Source organism: Mobula birostris, chromosome 4, assembly GCF_030028105.1.
Source record: "Mobula birostris isolate sMobBir1 chromosome 4, sMobBir1.hap1, whole genome shotgun sequence".
NCBI classification, from domain to species: domain Eukaryota; kingdom Metazoa; phylum Chordata; class Chondrichthyes; order Myliobatiformes; family Myliobatidae; genus Mobula; species Mobula birostris.
The window spans coordinates 40654243-40667843 of NC_092373.1; the positions used below are offsets into that span (position 1 = coordinate 40654243).

Genomic DNA, 13601 nt, shown 5'->3' on the forward strand with positions numbered 1-13601 from the left:
TTGTGATATAAAGCTTACAATCTGGGATAGGTCCTTACAAATTATCAGCCATCAAGTTCACTAACTTCTCCAGCACTATTTTTTGACTGATACTTTTGTTCCTTCAATTTCTCTTTCCCACTAGACCCTTAATACTCTAATATAGCTTGCTTATTTTGTGTAGATTATCCAGTTGCTATACAATTACTTAATTTAACTTTTAATTCTCAACTGACCATTTTAGATTCATTTGTCTCTTCTATAAGGTGTCCACAATTGGCCTTATTAGATGTTCAAAAATATTTTTATGCACCCATAAAGCTCTTGCGGACTGTTTTTCTGTATTTTCCAATCTACAGCTATATTCTATCTTGCCTCTAGTAATAAATTTCTTGGTCTTCCTCTGTGAATTCTAAAACATTAATAATCCTCAGACCTTCTGTTATTTATGGAAGCATCCTAACCTTTTTTTAATGTAAAATTATCTTTATTTTCTCTGGTCAGCAAGATAAATAAACTTTCCTTTGGGTTTTTGTGTTGTGAGTATTTTTTTTGCAACTTGTTCCTGTCTTTGTATGTTAACTTATCTCTGTAGGGGTGTCAGGGAGGGGTAGCACCTCTGGTGGGGGAACATGTCCCGTCCTTTTCAAGGCAGTTAGTCCACCTTTGGTCCCCACCTGGCACTCAGCTCTCACTTGTGGCTCCCCTTAGCTGTTTGCATGCGAGAGCGCCCACACTCCAGGCAACGGCTTCAACAAGCCAGCTAAACCAGGTGAGGGTAGCCGACGGGTCTCAAACCCTCGGTGAGATAGGGAGATGTCTATCCCAGCATGTGAAGACAGACTCCGGCGGATTGAGCGGATGAGACCAATGGAAGGCGGTCTCTGCAAGCGTCATGGAACGTGCAGAGCAGGACAAGACACAGAAGATGTCCTGGTCATCCACTGCGCCTAGTCCCATCTCCAGCCATCTCGACTCTGTCTTGCCACTGGATCCAGATGGGAATTGGAAAGAGAGAGTGAGGCTGACGCTGCGCAACTCTCCCTCACTTAAATCCAAATCATGCGCTAGTCTCAACACCATCAATGGTGTCGAGGTCTTCATCAACGACGACGATGGACAAACAATCCCTGTATATCATGCCTTTCAATGTATTTCTGCAAAAAAACTGCAGCCAACTCCCCTCTCAATCCTCCATGGTTTCCTTTGTTTAGCTTTTAAGATCTTTTTCAATATTGAGCCGTGTGTAAAATTGTGTCAAGTTCTGCCATACTGAGGTCACTCTTCGCAAAAGGCCCTGACATCAAGACTGTCCACCAGCCACTTTTGAATATTTAGAACCAGCTCCAAAGCGGCCTTTCCATAGTTCTTTCCTGAACATATTGATTTAGAAAAGCATGTTGAATTATTGCAGTAAATTTGATTTTCCCTGTCTATACATAGGTTAAGATTTCCATAATGATTCCATCACTTCTATTACTCATGTCTCATTTCCTGATTTTTCCACATACAGGTATATGACAACTGTGATTTAATGGCCCATATGTAAGTTCTATTAATATTTTTTGCCCTTTGTTCTTTCTAAGCTTCACTTGATTATACAACTTGATATCAGACCAAGGTCACTTCTCTCTATTATATCACCCCAGCGTAGAAAACTAATGAAGGCACTGCCCCTACTTCCCAGAATCCTAGCAACTTTAGCCAGCTTTTCTATTTCCTGTCTTCTACACTGAGGAAGAGGTTTGCTCCATGGAATTCAATCCCTCTTTTTTGGCACACTTTGAAATAGAGAATTGCACTCACAAAACAAAAACATTGTGGGAAGTTTGAGAAAATATGAGTATTGTACCATTTTAGTAGAATCAAAAAATTGTTATGAGCCAATGGAAAGGGAAACCAAGGAGGTTCTACACCAAATAGGCAATCTGTTGCCAGTTTCCTGCATGCATAGACCATAGAACCGTACCATACAGAAAAAGACCATTCAGCTCACTGAAAGAGAAAATATCCAACAGTATTCAGCTAATTAACATATATTATGCATCAGTCATGACTTAATATTATCTGCTAGAATCTAAAATGCTTTACTTACTCGCTTTAAAAAACATGTTCCCACTAGCTCAGGATTCTCCACGCAATTTTCAAGCTCTTTCAAAAATATCCTTAAAATGGATAAAAATTGTGAAATGATAAAGGCTTAAAGATCATCCCACAGTGGTTTCATTTATATTCTAAACAGAGGAATGTCATCTACAAAATGCATTAGGCTCAGTTAAACCATAAACTTTTTTGAAAAATTTTCCCAGGTATTGTTGAGAAATTTCAGATTTCATATTTTATCTTAGGTGTTTTAACTTTCCTTTATATCTCATTTACATAAAGAGGGATAGACCTCTCCATCGGAAGGTGAAAATCTACTCCATAAACTGATAGTCACAATTGTATGCTGTATAACACACAGTGCTATGCAAAAGTCTTAGGCACATATATATAGCTAGGGTGCCTCAGATTTTTGCACTTTACTGTATATCGGTTAAAATGCGAAGGTGATTGAGAAACAGAAATAAGAGTACTTTGCTTTGTATTAGTTCAGTAGTATAAAGTGTTATTTGGTAACTGGACATATACGTTACTATATAATATAGGGTATACAATACTAGGGGTGGAGCTTAGGAGACGATGGCACCTAACAGCGACTCCTTTCCTTGCATCTTCAGAAAAAGTTCTATTTCCATCTTTAATATCTCTATTTTTCCCTTTCAGGGTTCTTTTGAAGCCCCTGACCTGGAGTTACACACTGACTTCAGTTCTTTGCGGGAATGGGACCCGCTCTTGGGGTTTCACGACTGGCCATTATTCGATATACCAAGGACACAGCCTAGAAGATTAGCTCGCCTTTGCAGTTTTGGGTTTCCTGGCTCTGGAGGTGGGCAGACTCAAGGTCGGTGCCTCTACAGGAAATCGGCATGCCATGGGAGACAGAAGATCAAAAGCAGTGAGCTGGCTGCTGGCTGTGCCCAGAGACCCCAGTACTTTGGGCACAGAGCTCGGAAAAAGTGACGCAATGGACTTCTAACATTGTAAATCAGCGAGTTGTTTGTTATGTCTCCCCTCTCGCTGTGAAATGGAGACATCTCTTTTTCCTTTATTAGGGAGAGAGAGAGAGAGCCTGTGGTATGTCAAATTACCAGGTGAACAAGTAGCCTTTGGGGTACTGCAAGTCTGTGTCTTTGCTGTTGCTTTGCTGCATGCTTGAGTGGTCAGTGGGGGGCACCGATGCTCTTTTTGCTGGTGGGGGAGGGGGGATCATTGCTTTGCTGCTGCTTATGTGTGGGGGGGAGCTGGGGGGGCTTTGGGGTTCTAACATTTAACTGTCATTCTTTAGGACACTCCTCTGTTTTTGTGGATGTTTGCGAAGAAAAAGTATGTATATTGTATACATTTCTCTGACATTAAATGTATCTTTGAAACCTTTTTGACATATTCAGTGAATAATGGTTTGCATAGCCTTTTCTCATTTTGCATATATGCCTATAGGCCAACTTGGCTTAAAAACAGAGTATAGGTAAATATAGAACATATTATTCCATTAGGATTGGTGCAGGGAGAACTGTTCATTCACAGTCCTGCTGAAAGGTCTTGGCCTGAATGTAAGGCAGTAATGAGAAGAAGGCATGCCACAGATGGTAGTAATGAGAAGAGGGCATGCCACAGATGGTAGTAATGAGAAGAGGGCATGCCGCAGATGGTGAGAGTTCTTAATGATAGATGCTGTGGATATGGCTGAATTTGAGGATAGATATCAGATGTAAAAACTTGTGGATAAACTTTCAAAATGAGCATGTAATTGTTAAGTGAATATCATATAAGTAAGTGTGAGACATGGTGTAATTTGGTGGCTATACACTCTTTGGATAACATGACTCCTTTGAAGCAGAGTCATGAAGGGATTAAGGGATCACAAATGTACAGGTAATAAACTAATATGAAAGCATGAAAATACTGAATTATATTTCAAATTTTTTTTTTGCCTTTTAGGCATCTACCAAAAAAATGTGTCCCATACATCTCTTTTGAAATTATCCTCTCTCATCTTAATTGCATGACTTCTAGTATTAAGGCATTTCTGGAAAAAGATACCAGCTGCCAACTTTGTTTATGCCGCTCAGAAACGTATATTATGGTCCTCAGTGGTGTGACCAGAATTCAATGCAATACTCCAAATGAGGCCTAATGAGAGCTTTATAAAGCTGCAACATGTCTCCCCGGCTCTTGAACTTGATCAGTTATACCATATGCTTTTTAACCACCCTGCCAACCTGTGTAGTCATTTCAGGGAGCTCTGGACTCAGGCCCCAAGATTTTTCTGCACATCGACACTGATAAAGAAAATATCCTTAATAATGTACAGTTGGTTTGATTTAATCCCCTAAAGTGAAGCACCTCACATTTGGCAGTCAGGCTAAAAGCATTCCCACTAATATCTCCTGGCTTCTATGGCAAAGTGAATTTTGAATCCAATCTTATCAAATCATTCTGGATTCTATGAATATTAATCTTCAAGATCAGTCTACTATGAAAGACATTGTCATTACCAAAGTCCATTTTGATGATATCCACTGCTTTACCTCCATCAATCATCTTCACACCTCCTGCAAAAGCTCAAACAAGTTTGTAAGACATGACATGTCTCACACAAAGCCATTCCAATTATCTCTAATAAACTCCTGCTCTTCCGAATATGAGTAAATCCTATCCCTAAGCATCCTCTCCACTAGTTACCCCACCATCGATGTGAGGCTCAGCAGTCAATAATTTCCAAGATTTTTCCAGGGAAAATGGATCAGCCATGATGAGATGGTAGAGTAGACTCAATGAGCCAAATGCCCCAATTCTGCTCCTATATTTTCTGGTTTTTATGGTCTCTATTATCCCTATTGCCCTTCTTAAACAAAGAACAAACATTGGCTACTCTTCAATCCTCTTGGTCCTCACCTGTGACCAGGTCATAAGACCAGAATTAGGCCATTTGCACCGCTGAGTCTGCTTTGCCATTTGATCATGGCTGATTTATTTTCCCTCTTAACCCCATTCTCCTGCCTTGCCTCATAACCTTTGACACCCTTACTAATCAAGAACCTATCAAACTTCACATTGAATATACCCACTGACTTGGCCTCTACAGACATCTGGAAAATTTCACGGATTCACCACCCTCTGACTATATAAATTCCACCTCATCTCTGTTATAAGGGGACATCCTTCTATTGCGTCGACTGGTCATAGAATATCCCACTACAGGAGACCTCCTCTCCATGTCCACCTTATCTAGGCCTTTCAATATTCGGTACGTTTCAATGAGATCTCCACTTATTCTTCGAAACTTTTGTGAGTACAGGCCCATAGCCATCAAACATTCATCATACATTAACCCTTTCGTTCCCAGATCACTTTCATGAACCTCCTATGGACTCTCTCCAATACAAGCACATCTTTTCTTACATTTAGGGCTCAAAACAGCTCAGAGTACTCCAAATGCAGTCTGACCAATGCTTTATAAAGCCTCAACATTAGAACCTTGTTTTTATATTCTAGCCTTCCTTAACACTGACTCAACTTGCAAGTTAAACTTGAGGGAATCTGCACTAGGACTCCCAAGTCCCTTTGCATCTCCATTTTCTGAATTCACTCCCTATTGACTGTCCTTCTACCAAAGTGCATGACCATACGTTGTAATCAGTCTGCCGTTTCTTTGCCCATGCTCCTAATCTGTTCAAGTCCTGCAGACTCCCTGCTTCCTCAACATGACCTGCCCCTGCACCCATTTTTCTATCACAACTTATCACTGTCATGATACCTTATGAGCAGAACAGTCAGTAGTGTAAATGAATTTTGTCTTCTGAATTTTTGCATTCGTGTTTTGAAATAAGGCACAACTTAGTTTTATCATTCACTTAGATATTCATAAAGAATAAAAAATGGCACTCACCTATTATGAAAATCATAGATTTCTGGAAGATTTCCAAATAGGATTTCTTTTTTATTCTTAAGTGCAGCTGGGATCAGATGAGCCAGCTCTTGATTGTCCATTTCCGTAGCATAACCCTGCAAAGGAAAAAAGTTAATGAAATAATTGCCAATATACAGTGACCTATAATACTGTATTAATTATTCAGTCATTTGAAAAAATTTCAATCCTGGCAAGGAAATTTTATCTGATGATCTGATGATTTGTGGGTTGGCACCAGATAATAAGAAGGACAGGTTCCTGGCTGTCAGAAAAACTAATGTTCTGCAGGGAATGAAATCTTAAACATTTATCGCCTATAATTTCAGTATATATATTTTTAATGTATTTAACTGCCATGTCAATTTGCAGGAGTGTCAGCTCATCCAGTTGTATTTGAAGTAGTTCCAGCATGTCTGTTCTCCACTCAGTTGTTAATCCTGCCTGGTGTTTTCTATGTATCAGAATGATCTGATGGAAAGTAATTAATCTAAAACATTAATTCTGTTGTTCTTTCCACAGATACCAAACAGAGCATGCATTTTCTGTTTCATTTCAGATCTTAATCATCTGCAGGTTTCCTTTCTGAATACGTGATATTTTTGTCCTTCATTATTTTGAATCTATGATGCATTGTTCTATTCACACAATATATTCTGAAGAACCTTTTTAGATTTATTTTTTCTGTATTGTTAGCTACTCTACATACTTTATGACAGTTCTAACAGAGTCTACCTATGTTTAAGTTCTATGCCTCAGCAATAAAGGAAAACATTAAATATTTCTTATGCATATGATCTCTGTATAAAATTCTCACATTTATAATTTGACAGATTATTAATGGTAGTAAGCTTGCTTTTTCCCAATAGTGGTGCATGATACACCTAAATAGTATTTGAAAAGTACACAGTAAGGAAGATTTTAATTTAAAACCTGAACAAGAGTTCAAAAGTTCAATATAACTTCATTATTAAAGTACATATATGTCACCATATACAACCCTGAGATTTATTTTCTTCCAGGCATTTACTCAATAAATCCAGTGACTATAATAGAATCAATGAAAGACCACACTAACAGGGCAGACAACCTGTGCTCAAAAGACGACAAACTGAGCAAATATAAAAAGAAAGAAATAATAATAAATAAGCAATAAATATCAAGAACATGAGAAAACTGGTCCTTGAAGTGAGTCCACGGATTGTGGGAGCATTTCTGTGATGGGGCAAGTGAAGTTAAGAGAAGTTATCCCTTTTGGTTCAAGAGCCTGATGGTTGAGGGGTAATACCTGTTCTTGTACATGGTGGTGTGAGTCCTGAGGCTCCTGTACCTTCTTCCCAATGGCAGCAGTGAGAAGGGAGCATGTCCTGAGTGGCGAAGATCCTTGATGATGGATGCTGCCTTCCTGCAACAACACTCCATGTAGATGTGCTCAATGGTGGGAAGGGTTTACCAGTGACGGACTGGGCCTCATCCACCACTTCTTGTAGGATTTTCTTTTCAAGGGCATTGGTGTTTCCATACCAGGCTGTGATGCAGCCAGTCAATATATTCTCCACCACACGTCAATCAAGGTTTGTGAAAGTTTTAGATGTCATGCTGAATCTTCTCAAATTCCTGAGGAAGAGGAGGCGCTGCCTTGCTCTTTTCCTAATTGCACTTACATGCTGGGCCCAGGACAGGTCCTCTGAAATAAAAACACTGAGGAATTTAAAGTTGCTGATCCTCTCTTCCTCTGATCCACCGATAAGACTGGCTCACAGACATCTGGTTTTGTCCTCCTGATTAGCTCCTTGGTCTTGCTGACACTGAGTAAGAGGTTGTTGCGGCACCGCTCAGCTAGATTTTCAGTCTCTCTCCTGTATGTTGATTCATCATCATCTTTGATTTGGCTTATGGCAGTGTGTCATCAGCAAACCAATATGGCTTTGGAGCTGAGCTTAGCAACACAGTCCTAAGTGTAAAACGCATAGAGCAGGAGGCTAAGCACACAGCTTTGTAACGCACCTTCAAATTAATTTAAAAAAGAACCTCTATTGACTAGACATTGATAGCACCTGTAAGTATATATTAAATGTCTGTTTCTGACAAGTCAAAAAATGTTCTATTTGTGTTCTTGCCTCTGGGACATAACAAGTCCAAAGATTTGTCTGTTACTGGACAAGCCTTTGTGTGCAGACCTTTCCAGAATTCATCCGGTCAGCATGCACCAAATATTTTTGATTTTTATTTTATATTCCTTTACACTAAAATATGCCATAATAGAATGGAAGTGAAATAAACAAACAGTAATTGAAGAGATTTCAAAATTTTGAACAGCACGATTTCCTCACCTCAATGATGCTCTGGAGTTCTTCTACATATGCCCGTTCTGTGTCAATCAGTTCATTCATGATATGCCTGAGAAACAAAAGCTCTGCAATAAATTTCAGCTTTAGCATTTGTGTATCACAGGTATATTTTGTTATTTTAGGCACAAGCCCTAGTCATTGCTACGTTACATATTGTTTCTCATTGCACAATTTAAACGTAATAAAGTCAAATTAAAAGATTTTACATTAAAATTCAGTGCTATTATCGTTTTTATATAATTTCAATGAAACAAACCCATTTCAAAGTATAATTTTTTAACAATTCACAAAAATATGTTGGTCAGACTGAGTTATAAACAGATATGGTCAGAAACTGGCCTTTTTAACAGAAATGGTAACTTTCTTGAATCTTATTTCAGATTCAGATTCAGAAACATTTAATCTTTAACCTCTCTTCAGATAGTTTTTTTTCTTACAAACTGATACTGTATGTAACAGTAGAAATGAACACTAAATGCATACTTCTGTTACCAGAAGTGATTTCATTCACCCTCATTATGACAATGAGAGTTAAAAGGAAATCCTATACTTCTGACTTTAGAAAATGAAACAAAAGCAATAGATAACAAATATATTTATTAAATGATAGTGCATTTTTATCTCTAATGCTCAAGAATTGAATGTAATTAGTAACCACTTTTTTTCTGTATAATGTAAAGTAAAGGCATCCGTTAGTCTTGCGAGACCACGGATCTGCGCCTGGAAAGTCTTCACTCTCCAGGGCGCAGGCCTGGGCAAGATTGTATGGAAGACCAGCAGTTGCCCATGCTGCAAGTCTCCCCTCTCCACAACACCGATATTGTCCAAGGGAAGGGCATTAGGGCCCGCACAGCTTGGCACCAGTGTCGTCGCAGAGCACTGTGTGATTAAGTGCCTTGCTCAAGGACACAACACACTGCCTTGGCTGGGGCTCGAACTCACAACCTTCAGATCGCTAGTCGAATGCCTTGCTTGGCCACGTGCCCAGACGTGTATAATGTAGTAAAACATTTTAAAAATTACTTTCTCTTTGTAATCATATGGGAATGTTGCAAACTGTATGTTCTATTTCATGTTAACTTGACTTGGAGATAAATCATGTTTTCTTTTGTTGTCATTAAGTCTAAATTGTGGAGTTCTTTACCTAATGGATCATGAAAGTCCACTTAAGTAACGGTTGTAGCTCATCTACGGCAAGAGTTATCATATGCTGCCATCAGACTCCCTCTCCCCACTCTACCATGGGAGTGTTTCACCAGATTGACTGCAGTTCAAGGAAGTGATGTGCTGGGTCAGTAAAGGCTGGGTCAGTAAGTCCATTCTGGATAATGAGTGACCCAAATCACACACTTTTCATTCTCCTATTATGTCTCTGCCTCTATCCCTGTAAGTGTCTGTGATGCTCGTTCAATGCCCTTGTCTCCTTCCCTTGACTGTTGCTACTTTGTGTCCTCCATTTTCACTCTTTCAGGATTAGATTTATAAAGGCTATTCAATTACAAAAAGAAAAAAATGTTGGAAACATTAAAACCTGTGTTAAATGTTAACACATAAATTGAATGGAGTTGAAAGAATTCATGTAGTTTGATTTTCTACAGATCAATGCCCCCATTCAAAGGAGTTGGGTTGCTGTTCATAGTTGCCATCATTACATTCATCCAGTTCTTGTAATCAAACAATCCTTGAGAAAATTCAAATGGATCTCCCTATTCTGGGTTCCAGTGGCAAAATACGTTTGTATAACATGGGATACAGATTTAAATATTATTATTACATAGACTCATTGAGCCATAGGCACTGCAGCATGATTCTGTAGTGTAGTGTTCGATGGGCTGAATGACCGACTTCTGCTCCTTTGTCTTATGGTCTTATAAACTATGGAACATTACAGCACGGGGGCAAAGGGGTTAGCTGTCAACTATATCTACAGTACATTACACACCTTTATCAAGTCACCTCTCATCCTCCTTCACTCCAAAGAGAAAAAAAAAACTTGCTTAGTCAACCTTTCCTCATAAGACATGTTTTCTAGTCCAGACTGCATCCTTCTTAATTCCCTCTGCACCCTGTCTAAAACTTCCACATCCTTCCTAAGTTGTGACCAGAATTGAACACAACACTCTAACTGTGGTCTAACTAGTTTTATGGAGTTGCAACATAACCTCCCGGCTCTTTAACTCAATTCCCTGACTAATGAACATATCACACCATATGCCTTCTTAACCACCCTGCCATTTTGCACGTCAGTTCAGATTTTTTGCAAACATTTTAATGGAGTTTGTAGTAATATGCCATAATGGAGTTTGTAGACATAAGCTCCTGATATTAAACCTGATTCTGATTCTGATATGTAACAAGCAGGAGATACCAATATTCAACTAATCATTCACATTGCTCAAATGTTACTATCTGCTCCAAAGTTGAAAAATAGGCCTTCGCGCATTGATGGACTTTTATAATTGTGTCTTTAATATACATTTTATTGATCATACAACACTGAGTGGGTTATGAGGAAAAGCTGCATGGAGATACAATGCTTACAAAAAGTATTCACACCACCATGCTTCATGGTAGGGATGGTGTGTGTTTGATGAAGGGGAAGACTTTGGGACTAAACCCAGAGGGAAAAATCCAGAACCGGAGTCCTTAGGGCAGTCTTACATTGAGTTCAATGCTGACTGGCAACTCCTGCATTGCTGCTGCTACCAAACTGTATCGGTCTCTGCCATTCTTTTGGATTCATCAGTTGTGTGGAGAATGGGAGCTTGCTACATGGGCAACAGCTTGCTCTCCATATCGTACTGCCTAGGCTTGTGTACCTAGACAGTTCCTATGCAATATCCATGGTCTACTCTGGCCGACAAATACTTAGAAACATAGAAAATAGGTGCAGGAGTAGGCCATTCAGCCCTTCGAGCCTGCACCGCCATTTATTATGATCGTAGCTGATCATCCAACTCAGAACACCGCCCCAGCCTTCCCTCCATACCCCCTGACCCCCGTAGCCACAAGGGCCATATCTAACTCCCTCTTAAATATAGCCAATGAACTGGCCTCAACTGTTTCCTGTGGCAGAGAATTCCACAGATTCACCACTCTCTGTGTGAAGAAGTTTTTCCTAATCTCGGTCCTAAAAGGCTTCCCCTCTATCCTCAAACTGTGACCCCTCGTTCTGGACTTCCCCAACATCGGGAACAATCTTCCTGCATCTAGCCTGTCCAATCCCTTTGGGATCTTATACGTTTCAATCAGATCCCCCCTCAATCTTCTAAATTCCAACGAGTACAAGCCCAGTTCATCCAGTCTTTCAACATATGAAAGTCCTGCCATCCCAGGAATCAATCTGGTGAACCTTCTCTGTACTCCCTCTATGGCAAGGATGTCTTTCCTCAGATTAGGGGACCAAAACTGCACACTATACTCCAGGTGTGGTCACACCAAGGCCTTGTACAACTGCAGTAGTACCTCCCTGCTCCTGTACTCAAATCCTCTTGCTATAAATGCCAGCATACCATTCGCCTTTTTCACCGCCTGCTGTACCTGCATGCCCACTTTCAATGACTGGTGTATAATGACACCCAGGTCTCGTTGCACCTCCCCTTTTCCTAACCGGCCACCATTCAGATAATAATCTGTTTTCCTATTTTTGCTACCAAAGTGGATAACTTCACATTTATCCACATTAAATTGCATCTGCCATGAATTTGCCCACTCACCCAACCTATCCAAGTCACCCTGCATCCTCTTAGCATCCTCCTCGCAGCTAACACTGCCACCCAGCTTCGTGTCATCCGCAAACTTGGAGATGCTGCATTTAATTCCCTCATCCAAGTCATTAATATATATTGTAAACAACTGGGGTCCCAGCACTGAGCCTTGCGGTACCCCACTAGTCACCGCCTGCCATTCTGAAAAGGTCCCGCTTATTCCCACTCTTTGCTTCCTGTCTGCTAACCAACTCTCCACCCACACCAATACCTTACCCCCAATACCGTGTGCTTTAAGTTTGCACACTAATCTCCTGTGTGGGACCTTGTCAAAAGCCTTCTGAAAATCCAAATATACCACATCCACTGGTTCTCCCCTATCCACTCTACTAGTTACATCCTCAAAAAATTCTATGAGATTCGTCAGACATGATTTTCCTTTCACAAATCCATGCTGACTTTGTCCGATCATTTCACCGCTTTCCAAATGTGCTGTTATCACATCCTTGATAACTGACTCCAGCAGTTTCCCCACCACCGACGTTAGGCTAACCGGTCTATAATTCCCCGGTTTCTCTCTCCCTCCTTTTTTAAAAAAGTGGAGTTACATTAGCCACCCTCCAATCCTCAGGAACTAGTCCAGAATCTAACGAGTTTTGAAAAATTATCACTAATGCATCAACTATTTCTTGGGCTACTTCCTTAAGCACCTTGGGATGCAGACCATCTGGCCCTGAGGATTTATCTGCCTTCAATCCCTTCAATTTACCTAACACCACTTCCCTACTAACATGTATTTCGCTCAGTTCCTCCATCTCACTGGACCCTCTGTCCCCTACTATTTCTGGAAGATTATTTATGTCCTCCTTAGTGAAGACAGAACCAAAGTAATTATTCAATTGGTCTGCCATGTCCTTGCTCCCCATAATCAATTCACCTGTTTCTGTCTGCAGGGGACCTACATTTGTCTTTACCAGTCTTTTCCTTTTTACATATCTATAAAAGCTTTTACAGTCCGTTTTTATGTTGCCTGCCAGTTTTCTCCCATAATCTTTTTTCCCCTTCCTAATTAAGCCCTTTGTCCTCCTCTGCTGAATTCTGAATTTCTCCCAGTCCTCAGGTGAGCCACTTTCTCTGGCTAATTTGTAATAAATTACTTATGTAATAAATTATTTTGTGTTATATTTGTAATTAATTTAGATCACTTTGTAGAGATCTGTTTGCACTTTGACACGGAAGTGAAATTTTTCTGTTGATGAGTGTCAAAAAAGTCAAATTAAATCCACTGTGATTCAATGTTGCAAAAACAATAAAACATGAAAACATCTGGGGGGTGGGGGGAGTGAATAATTTTTATAGGAACTGTATAGGCAAGCAAAGTGAACAGGCAAGAACATGGCGCATGATTAAAAATGTGAGGTCACCCGCTTTAGTGGAAAAGTTTGAAAGGTAGTAGACGATTTTTTTTAATGGTAAGAGTTTGAAAGTTGTGTTCAGTAGTGACACATGATTCTTGGGTCCAGCATGTAAGTGCCATTACAAAGAAAGCACAGC

At 39.9% G+C, this 13601-nt stretch overlaps 1 protein-coding gene across 4 annotated transcripts in view; it reads right to left on the reverse strand.

The window, feature by feature from the left end:
- The window catches only part of mcf2l2 (MCF.2 cell line derived transforming sequence-like 2), a 407668-nt gene that overhangs the window by 94456 nt on the left and 299611 nt on the right, over positions 1 to 13601 (reverse strand). For all 4 annotated transcript variants that reach the window (XM_072255231.1, XM_072255233.1, XM_072255232.1 and 1 more), the window contains 3 exons: positions 8323 to 8389; positions 5972 to 6087; positions 2075 to 2144 (listed from right to left, as the gene is read on the reverse strand). In XM_072255231.1, coding sequence (XP_072111332.1) covers positions 2075 to 2144; positions 5972 to 6087; positions 8323 to 8389 — 253 coding nt within the window. The remainder of the gene's footprint in view (positions 1 to 2074; positions 2145 to 5971; positions 6088 to 8322; positions 8390 to 13601) is intronic.